Here is a 16,394-nt window from a genome sequence, read left to right on the forward strand (position 1 = left end):
TAGCATATTAATCATAGTTTGCAAAAATTCCTGGTCTGATAATTTCAACATCCCTGTCCTATCTGACTCTGGTTCTAATGCTCGTTCAGTCTTTTTAAAGTGTGTCTTTTGCCTTTTAGTATGCCTGGTAATTTTTTGTTGAAAGATGTACATGATGCACTGGATGGATACAGGGTACTGTGGTAAATAACCCTTTTGTAACATGGTGGTAAGATGTGGGGGATGGGAAGCATACTAGAGTCCTAGGATTAGGTCTCAGTCTTTTAGGAGCCTATGCCCCTGGACTGCGAACCTCACCAGTGCTTTGCAGTTGCTCCCCCTCACCTCTTAGGTGGGACAGCATAGCTAAAGGCAGCTGGAATTGGGTGTTTCCTTTCCCCCACATGGAAGTCTAGAGCTGAAGTTGAGTATTTCCCTTCCCACAGGTAGATCAGGCTCTGATAACCCCTCAGTGGGTTAGGCTGTGGTAAAATAGCTTTCTGAGGGCAGGCCTTGTTACAAAAAACAAAATGCTCTGGTGTATTTCAAGGTAGCTACTTTTACCTCCTCCTGCCATAAGCAGAAGGGATTTTTCTCCAGTATTCACTGTGAAGACATTGCAGAACTCCTGGAGATAAAACTACAAAAGTGGGGGCTTCCTCCCATGACTGGATTCCCCTGGAGTTTTTAAGTCTCAGGCTTATCCCCACTGAGCCTCCAGTAATTCATGAATTACAGCTCAGGTTTTCCTATCCTGGCACTGGTTCTTGTGGAGGTTTCTGCTCATGGATTTCTGATTAGAAAAGTGATTCTCTGTACCCACCTCTCGGTCTCTCCTGTTTGTGAAGTAGTTTGCCCTGTGATGACTTCACTTCTCTCACAGATCTAAGAGGAGTTGTTGCTTTTTCAGTTTGTTCAGTTTTTTACTTGTTGTTAGGACAGAATGGTAACTTCCAAGTTCCTGACATGCCAGACTGGAAACCAGAAGTCTGTCAAGTCTCTTTTACTTTTGTGTTTTCCATGGTTTTTTGTATAACTTTTGTATGTAGCAGGTGCTTAAAGGCTTCTGCTGAAATGTGTTGAACATCATTAGTAATAGCTTATATTTTCAAGCACTTTCTAAGCACCAGTCATTGTTTTAAGTGTTTTATCTACATAATCTATTTAAACCTCATAAGAACTCACCTGTAAGTACCATTATTATTCCCATTTCACAGATGAGGAAGCTGAAGCACAGAGTGTTTTAAGTATCCTCCCCCAAAGGAACATAGCCAGTGAATAGCGGAAACAGAATTCAAACTCAAAATGTCTAACGTGAGAACCCATGCTTATAACCACCACGTGCTATGGACCCAGGTAACTCCTAGAAATCGTGATAATATTTAACCATGATCTGATTTAATCATGAATTCCAATAGTCCAACAGATTATTTCTCACTCTAGTTGTTCTGGAAACTGCTAAAATGATATTTCAATTTACCACCTAAATATTTGAAATTACTGAAAAGTGGATGACTTTGAGTACACATCCCCTGTAGGTCTTTACAAGAAAAGGATTATGTTTTCACATAGTCTGTACAGAAACTGATGTACTACACCCTTGTTCTCTTAGTTCTATTAGTTTCCAGAAACTGATGAAGGTCTTCCTCAGCCCATCAGATATTCCACATGGCATAAAATGAATCTAGTACTAGAAAGAGACTTCCACGTTCCTATGAATAGAAGCATGTGCACTATTTTCTATGACAAATTACTACTGAGTCTTACATAAATATAACCTTGAGGGTACTAATGTTTTAAGCCAACCTAGATTGTTCTGACTCCACTGCATACACATTGAGGTTCACCACCATTAGCAGACAAGCCAAGGATAATCGCTGCCCTGTGGGCTATGCCAGCTGCAGCCATGGATACGCGGTCTATTTCAGCAACAGCCACTTTTTGGTCTGCACTCAGACTGACTGCATACTTTGTTCTCTTTCTTTCTGGAAACATGGTTTATCTGCACCACTAATCTATTCTCTTTTTCTGACAACTGATTCAGAGTTTGAAAGTTTAGAAAACATTCTGATTTCATTGGAATTCACATTGATAGGTTTAGGATACATGGGAAACAGAAACAGATATGTCTAAATATCAAGATGCAGGCTATCTTTAATCAGCATATTCTCCCTTATCAAGCAAGTGGACACTGTATGGCGATTGGCCAATACCAGGAGAGTTTACACCATCAGGTGAACTATATATTTCACGCTATCCTCACTTGGCTGAGAAAGCAATCATACTCTAGTTAAATGTATACAGTGAGAAAACCTATCTTGCAAGGGCACAGAAAAATATACATGGGAACTTCCTTATCTGCTCTCCACTCAAAAAAACCATTTTGCATTCCTTAATGTTACATTATAGCCCAGTGTTTACATCTTGAAAACATAAGCGCTAAGCTCTTTTTGGTTTAATAAATTTGTGGATAATAAATACCTGATGGATTATGAACAAGTTTATTAGCTATCTTTTTGATAGACCACTAATTTATAGAACTGAATTTTCATTCATTCATTCATTTATGTGTTACTGACATCTGCTCAAGGCTGGTGCTACGACTGACAGCCCACAATGGCAGTACAGTGTGCTAAGTGTGACCGCAGCAGCAGAGAGCACATGGTCTGAGACCTCAGAGAAGAGGACAACCTGAAGGTGCTCAGAGAAGGCTCCAACTACATTTCCCTGACAGAACCAAACACAAGAGTGGCTGAAATCCTGACCTCATCTAGTTAGGCCCTTTCTTGCCTACAAAGTAAGTATTTCATGAAGTTCTGCAGGTATATAATGGGTGTGTAGACTCTGCATGCCATTGGCCTTAGATTATTTTGAATAAAAGTTGTATGTCTAGGGCTTCCCTGGTGGTGCAGTGGTTGAGAGTCCACCTGCCAATGCAGGCGACGTGGGTTTGTGTCCCGGTCCGGGAAGATCTCACATGCCGCGGAGCAGCTAGGCCCGTGAGCCATGGCCGCTGAGCCTGCGCGTCCGTAGCCTGTGCTCCGCAACGGGAGAGGCCACAACAGTGAGAGGCCCGTGTACCGCAAAAAAAAAAAAAAAGTTGTATGTCTAGGATTCAAACTCTGTGTACTAGAGGCAGGATCAGAAAATAGGTCTTCTAGGTCGGGCATATTCTAAAACACAATCTAGTAAGGGTGTATTAGGTCAAGGGCTCCCTGGGTAGTACTGAAGGTTGTGCACTGAACAATCCCAAGAGACACTATTCCTAACATAGACACTGTTGAAATGTGTTTTCCTTATGTCAGAAAACGGCAGTAAAGAGTCTGGTTCAAATAAAAGCAGTATATTAGGACAATTTTTGGACAGACAGAAATAAAGTGTCTTGAGGAGAGGTTGCCTTTTGTCTGATTCATGTGTTGGTTACTGGTTGCCCTGCTTTTTGTTCATTCCAAACATTTCTCTTGCCTCTGCCAGGAAACAGAGCAAAAGTGGATCACCTCTGGTGGTGATCTTCTCTATCATTAACACACTTATCCTGCTGAGCTACCCCCAGACCGTGCCTAGGACATATGCTAACAGTCCTGGAGGATCAGAGGAGGAGGTGAGAAGAGAAATAAAGGGGAAAGAAATGCACAGGATGACTGCCTCCCTGTCACCTGCTCGTGGGGTCCTTCCCTCACAGTGAGAATTCGAGGGTCCACAGGTCCTTTGCTTGAACCTCTGGTAGCACCAGCAGCAGATAAGGAATCAGGCAGAACATCTCAGTCAGATAACACAGTGATTGACTTTACATGCCTCGAAACAGGGACCTTGTCTCATTCAACGCTTCAACCTGACAGACTAGCACAATGTTTGGCTTAAAGCCGGCCCTGAAGAAACTGTGATTGAGCAACGTGAATGAATGAAATTATCAAGCAAAAAGCATTTTTGGAATAACCAGTTGATTTCATTTATCCCTGACTTCATGGGGATTAACATAATAAAGCAAACAATAAGGGAAAATCGGCTTACACAAGGCCAGTCATCTTCTCGGCTCTGCTCTCCGTCTATTTTCAAGAAATGATGAGAGGTGTCATGTGCCAAAGAGAATTTCATTTTTAGGAACTTTTGGGGTAAAGTGATTTAATTAGAAGGAAAAAAATAAAACTTTTAATTCAAAGAAATCAAACAATGCAGCAGTTGTTACTCACATTTGTAAGATATCATAAAAGTAAAAAAAGGCAGGAGTCAAATTAAGAATAAAAGAAGGTCACTTCTGCTTTGGGTGATCTGAAAAGTTCCTAAAATAGACAGTAACTAAAGTTAAGTTTCTTACCTTATAATTATTCATGATTTCAGTTAACCATGGTTTCACTGACTTTACTGTATCTTCTCGCAAGTACTTTTCAACTTTGGATCCATCACTAAAAGCCTGGTTTCCCACGTGGATGGCTTGTCTCACTTGTGGGAGGGACAAAAATTTCGTGTAGTAACTTTGGTCCTCAGGTTCCTGGCATCAGAAAAATATTAGGGAAAACGAGTGGGTGGTGGGAACAGTACTCTGGGGAAAGCTTCAAATTTCTCCTAACATATATCACAATGAACAAGATGTGACACCACTATTAACTGGTCTCTACCCTGAATATTTTAACTTGGGGGGTTGGGGAAATTCAATTTTATCAAGCAAATCTGGATGACCTGATACTCTTGGAGCCAGTATCCAATTTGCAAATGCTGGATTTTTCCTTTTTGTAACAACAAAACTTTTGTGATCTGTAACTCCAATTAAAATCCCCATTCAAGGGGCTTCCCTGGTGGCGCAGTGGTTGGGAGTCTGCCTGCCGATCCGGGGAACGCGGGTTCCTGCCCCGGTCCGGGAGGATCCCACGTGCCGCGGAGCGGCTGGGCCCGTGAGCCATGGCCGCTGAGCCTGTGCGTCCGGAGCCTGTGCTCTACAATGGGAGGGGCCACAGCAGTGAGAGGCTCGCGTACCGCAAAAAAAAAAAAAAAAACAAAAAAACAAAAACCCCATTCAAGGCAAAAATAGGAAAAATGAAGAGGCGAGATTATCAAAATCAATTTGCTCCTTGTTGGAGGCTCTTGGAAAAGAAGGTGAAATGGACCACAAGGGGCCAGGGAGGTGATGTGGTGGATTAAAAGCTGAGGATTTCTTTTTCATGTTCTGCTGTTTATTAAAACCACACACACAAAATAATCAGCTGACCATAATTTGAGGAGGAAAATATATCAAGTGTAAGAACAGATGATACCTTATGAAGGACATAAGACAAAAGAGAAGTTGTCCATGAGCCTTATTTTTTAAAAATACTGCATAAAAGTCTCTGTAAGATTCATTACGCTAAAAGAAAAAAAAAAGGAGTAAATGCTGTTTTTATAAAGTTACAAAAGGATAAAAAAAAGAGTTTGAAATCAACAATTTTGTGAATCATCAACATTTTTTGCTAACTGTGAATACATTCTCTTTGTAAAGAAAAAAAATTAATCACAAATTTTGCTTCTTTCTTGCCTAGCATATGTTTTTCTCTTGGTAGAATCTAAATCCAAAACCACAGGGTTGGCAAATTCCATTGAAATTAGCTTTATATTTTATTTACAAAATAGTAAGTAAGGCAATTTTAAAAACAGAATGTATTGTCATATCCACTAGACATGGTTATACAAATCCAAATCCCCAGTCTGGCTCCCTCTATCTTATTTGATTAATTCTACCCGAAAGGCATCAAATTTTGGCCCACTTTTATGAAAGAAACTAATTGAATATTTTGAGAAATATTCCAGAGGGCTTGAAGTGAGGGCCGTACTGAATGCATGAAACATCTTAAGTTAAAAGTAAGACAAAGCAAATATTTTCATAAAGGCTTTGGCAGTTTGGGTTATCCAAGCTGTCTTAAGTATAGAACAAATAATGTGGGCATTTTCAAGAAACTCACTTCAGGATTGGAGCTCTGGGACCTGATACCCAGAACTGCAGTCCTGGCCTGTCTCCTTCACAAAAGAACTTCTGTATAACAAGCTCTAGTGGGGGGAAACTGTGTTAATCGGAGATTTTTTTTTGAGTTATCTGGAATATCACACACTCTCAATGGTCAGATTATAATGTATACAACACTGGCAGGGTAAAAAATCCTATAGATTAGTATACCAAATAACGCAATAGAGTTTGGACATGTTTGTCTAGTGTAAAGTCAGCTCTCCTATTTCTTAAATTGGAGGAAGTTTGGTTTTGCCAAAAGTTTTAAGTAAACACTATTATGTTTTTTAAAATTGTTGTCATTACCGTGCACTGTAAAAGGTTGTAGTAATTAGAACATCCTGTAACATTCTGGAAGTAGGAAGGCTCCCTTATTAAGTCACCATCTAGTAGCTTATCCAGTAACTAGGTTGGGAGAGAGGGGAGAAAGGAAGGAGGAAAACATCAGGGTGGGTAAAAATATACAGGCATTTGTCATTTCATTTATTCAATAACTATTTCATTCAACAACCACTTCCCACACATCTTCTCTGCGCTATAGACACTGTCCAAGGCATTGGGGAAACAGCAGTGAACAAGGCAGGCCAAAAATGCTGCCTCATAGAGCTTATGTTCTAGAGGGTACGATAAACAAGCATTCATAGGTAAAATATGCAGTGTATTAGAGAATGATAAGGGCTAAGGAGAAAACTAACAAGGAGAAGGGTATAGGAAGTGCCATGGGTGCCTGTGGGGTATGTGTGCCTGGGTGGTGGGTGTGGGGGACACTGCAGAGAGGAGGAAACGGGTCTCACTTAGAAGGTGGCATTTGAGTAAAGACCTGTTGGAAGGAAGGAAGCAAGCCCGGAAGACATCTAGGAAAAGAACTTTCCAAGTAGAGGAAACAGTGAGCCCAAAGGCCCCGACTGCGGGAGTGAGTCTTGTGGGGAAGGGTTACCATAACATGATCATTGACCACTCACCCATGTACGAGGAGACAGGGCAGAGGATATGGACATACACCCAGGCGCTTGGAACTGGTGGAAGTTATCTTTCGACTGCTGACATTGAAAACCTGGTCATCAGCTGAAGGTGAGAGCAGTCAGCATAGTTGTGTGCTTTTCTCAGGTCATGTTGAGCTGCACAAAAGCAGGCATGGAGTGGTAGAGAGGGGCATCTAGCCAGGACTGTGGTTTGGCCAAAGGAGTTGGAGAAGGTGCAAAGGGGGGCCGTAGGTGGGGAATGTATGTAATGACTGAGCTTGGGTTTATGTTGGGTAATTAGAGAAATTAAGACCTGCAGGGGTAGGGGACCATGAAGAGGTAGTAGGATCCATGGACTGAAAGACAATGGGGTTGCAGGACTGTAATTCAGAGAAGTGAGCTGGGAGGAAGGGAGGTGGCAGCTGGGGGAAGACGTTTGAATCTGTTGAATCTGAGATTGTGGAGTGATTGCTGGCTTTTTTGCAGGGGGTAATGGGAATAAGCAGCTAAGGTAAAGAGAACAAGATCACTAAATGAGAGGAGACTAAGAAACTGAGGGACCAAGCATTAAAAAGATCATCCATGTGGAGACTTCAGTCACCAGAAATGATGACAAGAGTAATGCTGGAAAGTGACACTGAGGCAGGAGCCAAAATATTCAGAGAATGAGAAGGCGAACGCCAGGGGTATGTGTCGGGAGAGAAGCTGATCCCTTCAGCTCCAACTTACCGCTCTTTTGTTAACTAAATCATTTTAAGGGATCAGAACATCAAAAAGGCTTTATTATTGAGGCTTGAGATTTTGACATTTGTATTCTCTTGGGTTTCAGGATTTCTTGGAGTCTTGTATTGCATAACGTGAAACACATTTTACCACTACTTGATTACTTTCCTAAGTATCATTTCATCTATTTCCTGTGAAAAAGCAAAAGTCTTTTCATTTATCACACAAGATTTTGGACCAGTGGTCACGGGGACACTGCATAACTTCAAGAGTTTTTTTGTGGGGGGAGGGGTGGGGGGTTTCTCTAGTTTTTGATGAATCTGGTTTGGGAGAGACCTCATGGGTCATCTTGTCATTATCTCTGAATACACACAATATCTGAACTTTTCAACAGTTTCACTAACCCTGTGGACGCTTAGGCTGCTGGATCACGCACCACAGACATCTTTCTGCTTTCTTTATCCCTTTGAGTCTATCAAATATTCTTGCTCTTGACACTGCTTACGTTTGCTCTTGACATATGCTTCTTCAGAAACACATCAAATGTCTCACTTGCAGATGGGTCTCATGCAATGTAAAATCTCATACTAATTCTAAATTCTAAACGTTTAGTCCTTTTTACCCTTTCTGCCTACCACAGCAGACAGCCTAAAACCGGTCTTGAAAATACTGTGATTGCAAGTTGAAGAATGACCCAACATGTCCCTGATAAGATCCTTCTTCTTTCCTTCACATTCACAATTGCACAAGAAATTCTGAATCCACGCTCTGCAGCCGCATCAAGTGTCCTGGCACAGAAAGGGGAGCCCGCCAGGGTGCTGCGGGGTGGCTCGGGACTTCCTGAGTTCTCCTATTTACACAGCTTGCTGCTGTCAGAACTCACAACAAGGGCAGTCACTGCCCTGGCACCCTATTTGTAAAATGGAGCACAACTTTGTTACCCCACCCTTCTCCATAAGTTTGTATGTCTCCTGTTTTGATCTGAACCAGCTGACCTACAGCGCCTAAAAGACTATTAATACCAGGCCTCGGCCTTAATAATAACAATGCTGTTAGGTAAACTGCAACAGGCTGTGTTCCCAGTAACAAGATTAAAGGTCTCAAAATTCAGTCCTCACCTCATTTACTAATGTGTCAAACACACAGGCTCTATGGCAAAGGTGACAAAACCCCCCAAGGAAGATTGCTTACACATGATCTTTGTCTGCACTGGCCAAAAACCAAATGAGCAACAAACAAGACCCTCCTGCATCCTAATATTTAGTATAGTCTTACATTTTAAACAACCAAAAAAAAAAAATAAAGGTTGAAGAATATAACTATGTTACTTGATCCTCAAATTTAATTTTAGGAGAGCAGTGTGGCGATATTTACAAATGCCAATGGCTCTTTGTAAAAGTTTCAAGTGACCACCCTTTATACTCTTTGTTCCTGACACACAGGAACATGTGACATTTGTTACACTGTGGCCACTTCCCCAGCTGGAGCCCTGTGTGTGGATATTACCCTCTGAAGGGTTTAGAGCACATGTGGAAGCATATGCATCCACTTTCCAGGTTGCCTTTCTTCTGATTTCTTTATGGTAGGGATGCCTTGAGGGCCTACACAGCATTTCAAGAAATCAAAACAGTTAATGAAAGACACAGTTAGATAAACACCCCGAGGTGATCTCAGGTTTAAAATATGGTCAAAGTAAATTCAAAGAAACCCAGATGGCTCTTTTCTTCCTTACAAGCCCACTGTCTTGCCTCCTGATCTCGGGACGGCACCAAGGAAACACCTTTGCTAACAACAAAGAGCCAGGCCAGGCACCGCAGTGCTTCCGGGACCTTCTCAGATGGTGCTCATTGCGCCAGGGCAGCGCAGGCCACAGAACTCACTTCAAAGGCCTGAGACCACTTCTCCTCCTGGATGTATTTCACGCACTCATCACACTGCTTCTGGAAGTACTTTCTCTGCTTCTCATCCAACAAGCCAATTTGGAACAGGAATGGTGCATAGCCCTGTATGATCTGAGGAGAAAAGAAGCAAACACAGACGCTGCATGGAGAGAGAGGGATGTGAGGGAAGCCCATCTGCTTGTGAAATAACCCTTTGTAACTTCTCAATTAGGGGAGCAGGACAACACACACACATATACACCCCCCCCACACACACAAACATAGACATACAACACACACAATGCATACACAACACAAAATACACCACACAAACACACATACACAAACACACACACACCACACAAACACAATTCGTGTATAACACACAAATACACCACACAAACACATATACACAAAACATACACAAACACACACCACATAACCACACAAACACTCATACAACACACATGTATACAAAATACACACAAACACACCAAGCACAGGTACACACACTTGTACATACACACACTGACACACTCACAGCCAATGTAGGCTGACATATAGTAAGTTGACACTGTAAAACATCTGATAAAAATTAGAAGATTTAAATCATTAGAAAGTCAACTGACCAACAGTATTTCCCTTGACGAAGTTAGGTCTGTAGGGTAAGAGGAGCCTCCATCTGATTAAAGGGTATTTACTCTCCTTAAGGAACAAAATGGAAAGGAAAAAAGAGCCACCTACTGACTCGGGATCAGAATACGCGTCTCCAAGAGCAATTCCCTTCAGGTTGATCTTCATGGTCATCACGGGGTTCTGCATGTGGATGTAGTGGGCGATGGCTGGCACGTATTTCCCCGCGTAAGACTGAGAAGGGTAGACGTTAAAATGAACCATCACAAATCAATGCTACTGAAATGAGGTGTTTATGCAAATTTAAATCACAATAAAACAGTATTTCCACAAGACACATGTATTTCTTAACCTTGCATTGCAAATTTGACAATAGCACGGAGCTCTGTCCCTTCCTTCTTTTGTCATCCCAAATAGCATGGAGTGACATGCAGGTCACAGGTTAGGAGTGCAAAAAAATAATAAGTGAACGTGTCCTAAGTGAACATTCTAATTTCCTTCCAAAAGAAAGAACATGGACACCAGTGAACACAATTCTGCCACCCTTAGGGTTTTCCTTACCAGAAAGTTCCATTGCAGGCTTTATTTAAAAAAAAAAAAAATCCCAAGGCCAAAATTAAGATTTCAAAATCTGTACAATGATGCCAAAACTTGAAATCAACATGTATTAAAGGGAGAGGAAAAGGATAAATAATATTTATTGGCCACTAAAATGGTCACTTGAACTCACCTCTGTTTCCAACCTTTTCCAATACAAGGCTCTTCTTCAATTTCAAAATAGTTTGCTGACACAAACATGATAATACTGCTTTTAGATTATGCTGAAAAGAGCCACTATTGGTTCAGTAATATTTAAAAATAGTTCTGTGTTTCTTCCATTAAAAAGTTGCCTTCCTGACATCTCCACTTGTATGTCTAATGTTAAACTTCCTATGTTCAAAACGAAGCTCCAATCCCCAAGCCCTTCTTGCAGCCTCCGTTTCCATGAATGTAAACTCTGTTCTTCTAACTGCTCAGGCCAAAAATCCTGGTGCCACTGTTTATCTCTTTGACTCACACCTCGTGAAAAGTCCATTAGTGAATCTCATCAACTCTACCTATTCTATCAAAACACATCCGGAATCCAGTGTCTTTGCACACACCCCCTTTATCACCTTGCTCCAGGTACCGTCATCTCTCGCCTGGATTCTTGCAGCAGCCTCCTCAATGGGCCTCTGTTTTTGCTCTTACCCTCATCCAGTCTAATTTCAAGACAGTGGTCTGTTAAATTAGATCATGCCATTCCTCTGCTCAAATCCTCTAATGACTTCCCATCTCTCTCAAAGCAAAAGTGAAGTGCTTTTTCTGGGGCATAAGGGCTGACATGATCTGGTCACTTCACTCACATTACCCCCTACTATCCTCTTGCTCATTCCTCTCCAGCCTCTCTCAGACCAAATCATAATTGTGATCTGTACTGTTCCTCCCCTTGCATTAGCTCTTTCTGTCCCTGGAATGTTCTTCCCCAGGTATCCATATGGTTAACTCCCTCACTTCCTTCAGTGAGGCTTTCTGAGGGTTGCCCTCCATGGCCACCCTATCAAAAAATTTAACACCCCTTTTTTGATATTTTATATTCCCCTTCTCTCCTCTTTCGTCTTAATCTTTATCACTCTCCAACAAACTTTTACTTTTTACCTTGTGTATTGTTATTCCCCTACCCACACTAGAAGAGAAGATCCACAGACACAGGGATATCTGTCTGTTTTGTTTATTAGTGTATCCCCTGTACCTGATGCTGTTTGTTAGTGCTCAATAACCAGCTGCTCAATGAATGAATCTTGAATTAGCCTACATGCATTTGAAAAACAGCAATGCACATATATTCTAGATAGACTAGATGCATTATGTGGGTACCTATGGATCTGCAGAACTTTCACAATATGTCCAAGGCTCTCCAGGGCCCTGAACTTCAAAGACTGGGAATTCTGGAGAGCTCTCATTTTTTCCATGCCATAATCATATGCTGCAGTTATCATTATTCCCATTTCAACGTAAGGACATTGGGGCTCAGAGAGGTTAAGTGATAGAGTCAGAATTAAACCTGGTCTGACCTACTCCAAATCCTAAACCTCTTCCAAATTATGATGGAAGAACTTAATTGACATAACTCACACAAGATCCCTTCACTGATGCACTCCTCTTGTGCAATAATAATTATTTAGGCAAAGTATTAAATCAAAGCAGCGTATCCATTCATACTCATGACTACTTTTTAGCTTCCATGTCTGAAATTTGCTTTGTTGTATAACTTTGCTATATTCTCCTTTTAGGGACAGTACGTGAACATTTATCAAGTAAAATTTCTGTAAATTGGCCAAAAAAGCAAATTCTCTTGACTAATCATTTCACTGGTACAGATGTGTTATATAATCTTCATTCAATGATGGTTTATTGGGCAACTGTTCTGTCAAAGGTATCATAACAGATACTTGAGTAGACACAAAAATGAATAAAGCACAAAACTTGTAAAGATCACAATATCTTTTAAAAATACATTATGGAAAACTTGACTCAAATGTGATAAGGCAAAGTCTACCATTTCATGGCTTATTATTTCCACAATGTGTACAATAGCCAGCACATAGTAGGTACATAAAAACATAGCTGATAAATGAATGACTAATCTGACATTATTTCTAAACATGTTTTCTCTGTTGGAAATCAGTACAAATGCTTAAAAAGTACACCTTCCAGTGATGCTAGCACTCAAGGTGTCTTGTTATAAGACCTAGCAACAAAACACCTCCCTTGACTTTTTCAGAGATAGAAGGGTATGTACTTTATAGGTAGTGATGACAAACTTAGGCTAAAACAGTCACATTTTTATGGCACCTTCCCCCTTGCGACAATCATATGTATCTGGGATTCAGGCAGGAGATTAAAAAGGAACACCCACTCAATCTGAGCATCCACCATAAACAGATTATTTCACCTACTTTAATTCGAGCCAATGTAAAGTTACCATTATCTTCCTATATTTTAAAATGATGAAAACAAAGGTCTGTGTGCTTCACATGCCCACCTGGAATTCTGTCCGGGCTTGGCTGCCTCCACGCTTCCAATTTCTCATATCAAATCACATTTCAGTCAAGGGTCCTGGATAGACTATGGATCTCTGGTCCCCCAACCTGGGACCCACACTTGGATTTATCCACTGTACACTTGCTAAGTGGACCATTTAGGAAAATGAGACAGTGAGATGGGTAGTTCTATAACCACATCCAAAACAGATTCCTCAATGTTCAGTCTACATCTACTAACCTAACAGTGATGATGTTTACCTTGGTTTTGGCTTTCTAATGACTATCACACACTTCCTTGCCCTGTGTCAGTGTGACAAATCCTTCACTGCCGTTTTCATTAATCATTCCACTGGTTGAGCGACTCAGGCTGTCACACAGTAGACAATTATAGGATTATTTTATGGAAAACAGACACCGAAACGTTACAACGAAATTTCAATTATTTTCACTCTCCTTGTTGAGACACATTTCTTTTTTCTTCAAGATGAGATTTGTTTACTCTTCCTGAACCATTTGTTTCTCGATTTAATGATTCTCTGACCACCACGAGCACTTTAAAAGACAACCAGACAATAAATCAAGTATGTTTGATTTTACCCAGTTTTCCCTTTTCCGGATATGTTTTAAATAGAATAGAATGTCAGACTCTGAGAAGTTAGGTGTGGTTGTCTGATGGATCAGAAATGGACTATATGGCCCTTAGGACTTATAATTGTGACCCTGTAATTTTATGAACTCTTTGTTTCTTTTGTTCTGAGTTCTGACCATAACAACAACTAAAGCAGTGACAACCACAACTATTAGCCCTGTGGTTTCTCTGATCTCTGGCTGGGGTTCACCAATGTGGTCAGCAGCTGGCCAATGAAGCTCCTGAAGTCTGTGAATTAACGCTAACCTTCTACCCTCAGATCAGACACTGGCCTCAAACAAGCTCTGAACAGCATCAAAGCAATTATAAAAGGAAAGAGGAAAAGTGTATCCAGAAACTGTGTGAACACATACTATTTTAGAATTCAGCAGTGACCTTCAAATGAGGAACTCAGTCAGACAAACATATTTAACTAACATGATAATTCAAACTAGATTAGCAATCAACACGTCAGGATTTTAGTTTGCCCTTAGTAATTATTCCTTTCCAATATTTAAAGAAGCTGCAATTTCCAACACTACTCTTGTATGGCTCCTTTGCCCCACGGTGACCATATTTTGAGCTCACCTCTGACAAGAAGGGCCAGAGCCATTAGGGTATGTTTGTATGAGCTTAAAGAAGCAGTAAACCTCCAGTTTTCCTCTGACATCAGAAGGATCTCAGAATTCAGCTCTCAAACTTTTATTTCCCCCCTGAGAGAAAAAAGGTCTCAACATCAGAGTTGAATAGTGTTTTTGAATCTTGGTTTGCAATCTTTCTGTGTTCTTACATGATGTTTGGAACAGCCTAATGGAAATCACGTTAGGAGCATATTGTACTTGTAAAAATAGTCTAGAGAGAATGTAATACTTGGTTAATTATCCAGATGTGTAAAAGCAAAATGAAACTGGACTTAAAGAAACTTGTAATTGTGTATTCCATCTGAATCTCTCCCTTCTTACATGTTTCAACAACATTCATAGCCGACTTACTGTACCCCTGCCACCCGGTTACTTTTAAGGGAGTCAAAAAATCCATATCGAAAATCAAGCTTCAATCAGCTCCTCCAGAAGAAACAAAATCGTGTCAGAGAATAATATTATAATGGAAACAATGTCCTCTTACAGAAATATCACATATGTTAGCAGTTACTATTGTTTAAGCTACTCTTGGTCGTCTGCATTTCTTACTGAAGTTTAGTTTAAAAAAAAAAAAGTAGATGCAGCTACATTCACTCTCTGACTTGCTTCTAAATATACCTTTTATGGTAAAACTTGCAGAACCTTTATCAGTGATAATGAGCAATGGCCTTTGAACCTGGTTACCAAGTGTCACTATTCATTGGCCCTAGCTCCTCACCTCTGCCTGGAAGTGGAAAAAGGGAGTTGTCATCCTCGACAATGGCATGTCAAGGATGGTCAGGGTCATTCTATGTCCGTTTCCCTGCTCTGCCCCCAAACCCCCAGCCACTCCAGCTAGAATGAATGTCTCTGAAGAGTTCACTTCGGGGCTGGTGAGAACTCTTCCATGTCTTCCGGGAGGAAACCAGGTGGGCTGCCCTTCTGGAGAGAGTCACATCGGTGTCATGTCCTCTAGCTGTCCCCAAACACAGACTATGGTGGAACCAGCCCCATGTACAGGGGTGGCCAGAGTGAATAGGGGGATATGCTTTGAAGAGAATTTTATACACACGTTGAAAACTACAAAACTTGGTGAAAAGCCTAAGTTTAACGGAGTCACACAGGACACGGCAGCCAAGAGGACAGGATTAAGCTAGGGTGACCCTGACTTCATCTAGCCTTGGGGTAGAATCTTACTTCACTTGGCACCATTATTGCTTCTGAGGAGAGAAGAGGTGTGGCCTTAACACGGCCAGTTCAGAAAATTAATGAATGGAGAAAACTGGAGCTTTGGTATTGTGGTAATCTCTACAGCTTCCTAGACATTGCTAGACCATGTGTCATCTAATTTCAAGACCACACTGCTGTGATTTAAAAAAAAAAAAAAGGCTTCTAACGAGAATATGACTTTATCTAAACATCTATTTCTCTTGACTATGAGCTTAAAAAGAAATGTAGAATCTACAGGAATACACATATGAGAAAAACATTTTGATGTGTATCCAACTTTTAGTCACATAAATTTATGCAGAAGTATGTACGGCCTTTCAAATATGTTCTTATTTCGTTTTGAGATGATGCTTCTTTAAAAATTAATTCCATCAGTGACAAACATACGTGAAAAGGATGTACCTCACCTCCCCCCAACTCTACCTTCAGTGCCAGTTCTGGAGAAATTCATACCCAGCTTGAAGCCAGGTGACTTGAACAGATGAATAAACCCTTTTGTTTAGAGATTACAGTTAATTTGACTTTTAAATAAAGAGTGTGAATATACTGGGCCACAGTCAACAAACTGAGTCCTTCACTTGCTCACTATAGATAGAACTCAGAAGGTTGAAGCTGCGTAATAGATATAATTTAGCATCTCTGGTCCCCAGCCTAGACATCTCATCCAATTGGGTACTATTTGTGTCGCCATGCCACTTGGTCC

The 16,394-nt window shown here is 40.9% G+C and overlaps 1 protein-coding gene across 1 annotated transcript in view; it reads right to left on the bottom strand.

The window, feature by feature from the left end:
- Positions 1 to 16,394, bottom strand: part of CPVL (carboxypeptidase vitellogenic like) — a 99,537-nt gene that overhangs the window by 46,265 nt on the left and 36,878 nt on the right. Inside the window, exons 7-10 of the mRNA XM_024755008.1 lie at positions 10,260 to 10,382; positions 9,516 to 9,647; positions 6,257 to 6,355; positions 4,295 to 4,468 (exon numbers count right to left, since the gene is read on the bottom strand). Of these exons, the coding sequence (XP_024610776.1) occupies positions 4,295 to 4,468; positions 6,257 to 6,355; positions 9,516 to 9,647; positions 10,260 to 10,382 (528 nt within the window). The remainder of the gene's footprint in view (positions 1 to 4,294; positions 4,469 to 6,256; positions 6,356 to 9,515; positions 9,648 to 10,259; positions 10,383 to 16,394) is intronic.

The sequence above is a fragment of the Neophocaena asiaeorientalis genome, unplaced genomic scaffold, assembly GCF_003031525.2.
Source record: "Neophocaena asiaeorientalis asiaeorientalis breed wild unplaced genomic scaffold, Neophocaena_asiaeorientalis_V1.1 scaffold36, whole genome shotgun sequence".
NCBI lineage: Eukaryota > Metazoa > Chordata > Mammalia > Artiodactyla > Phocoenidae > Neophocaena > Neophocaena asiaeorientalis.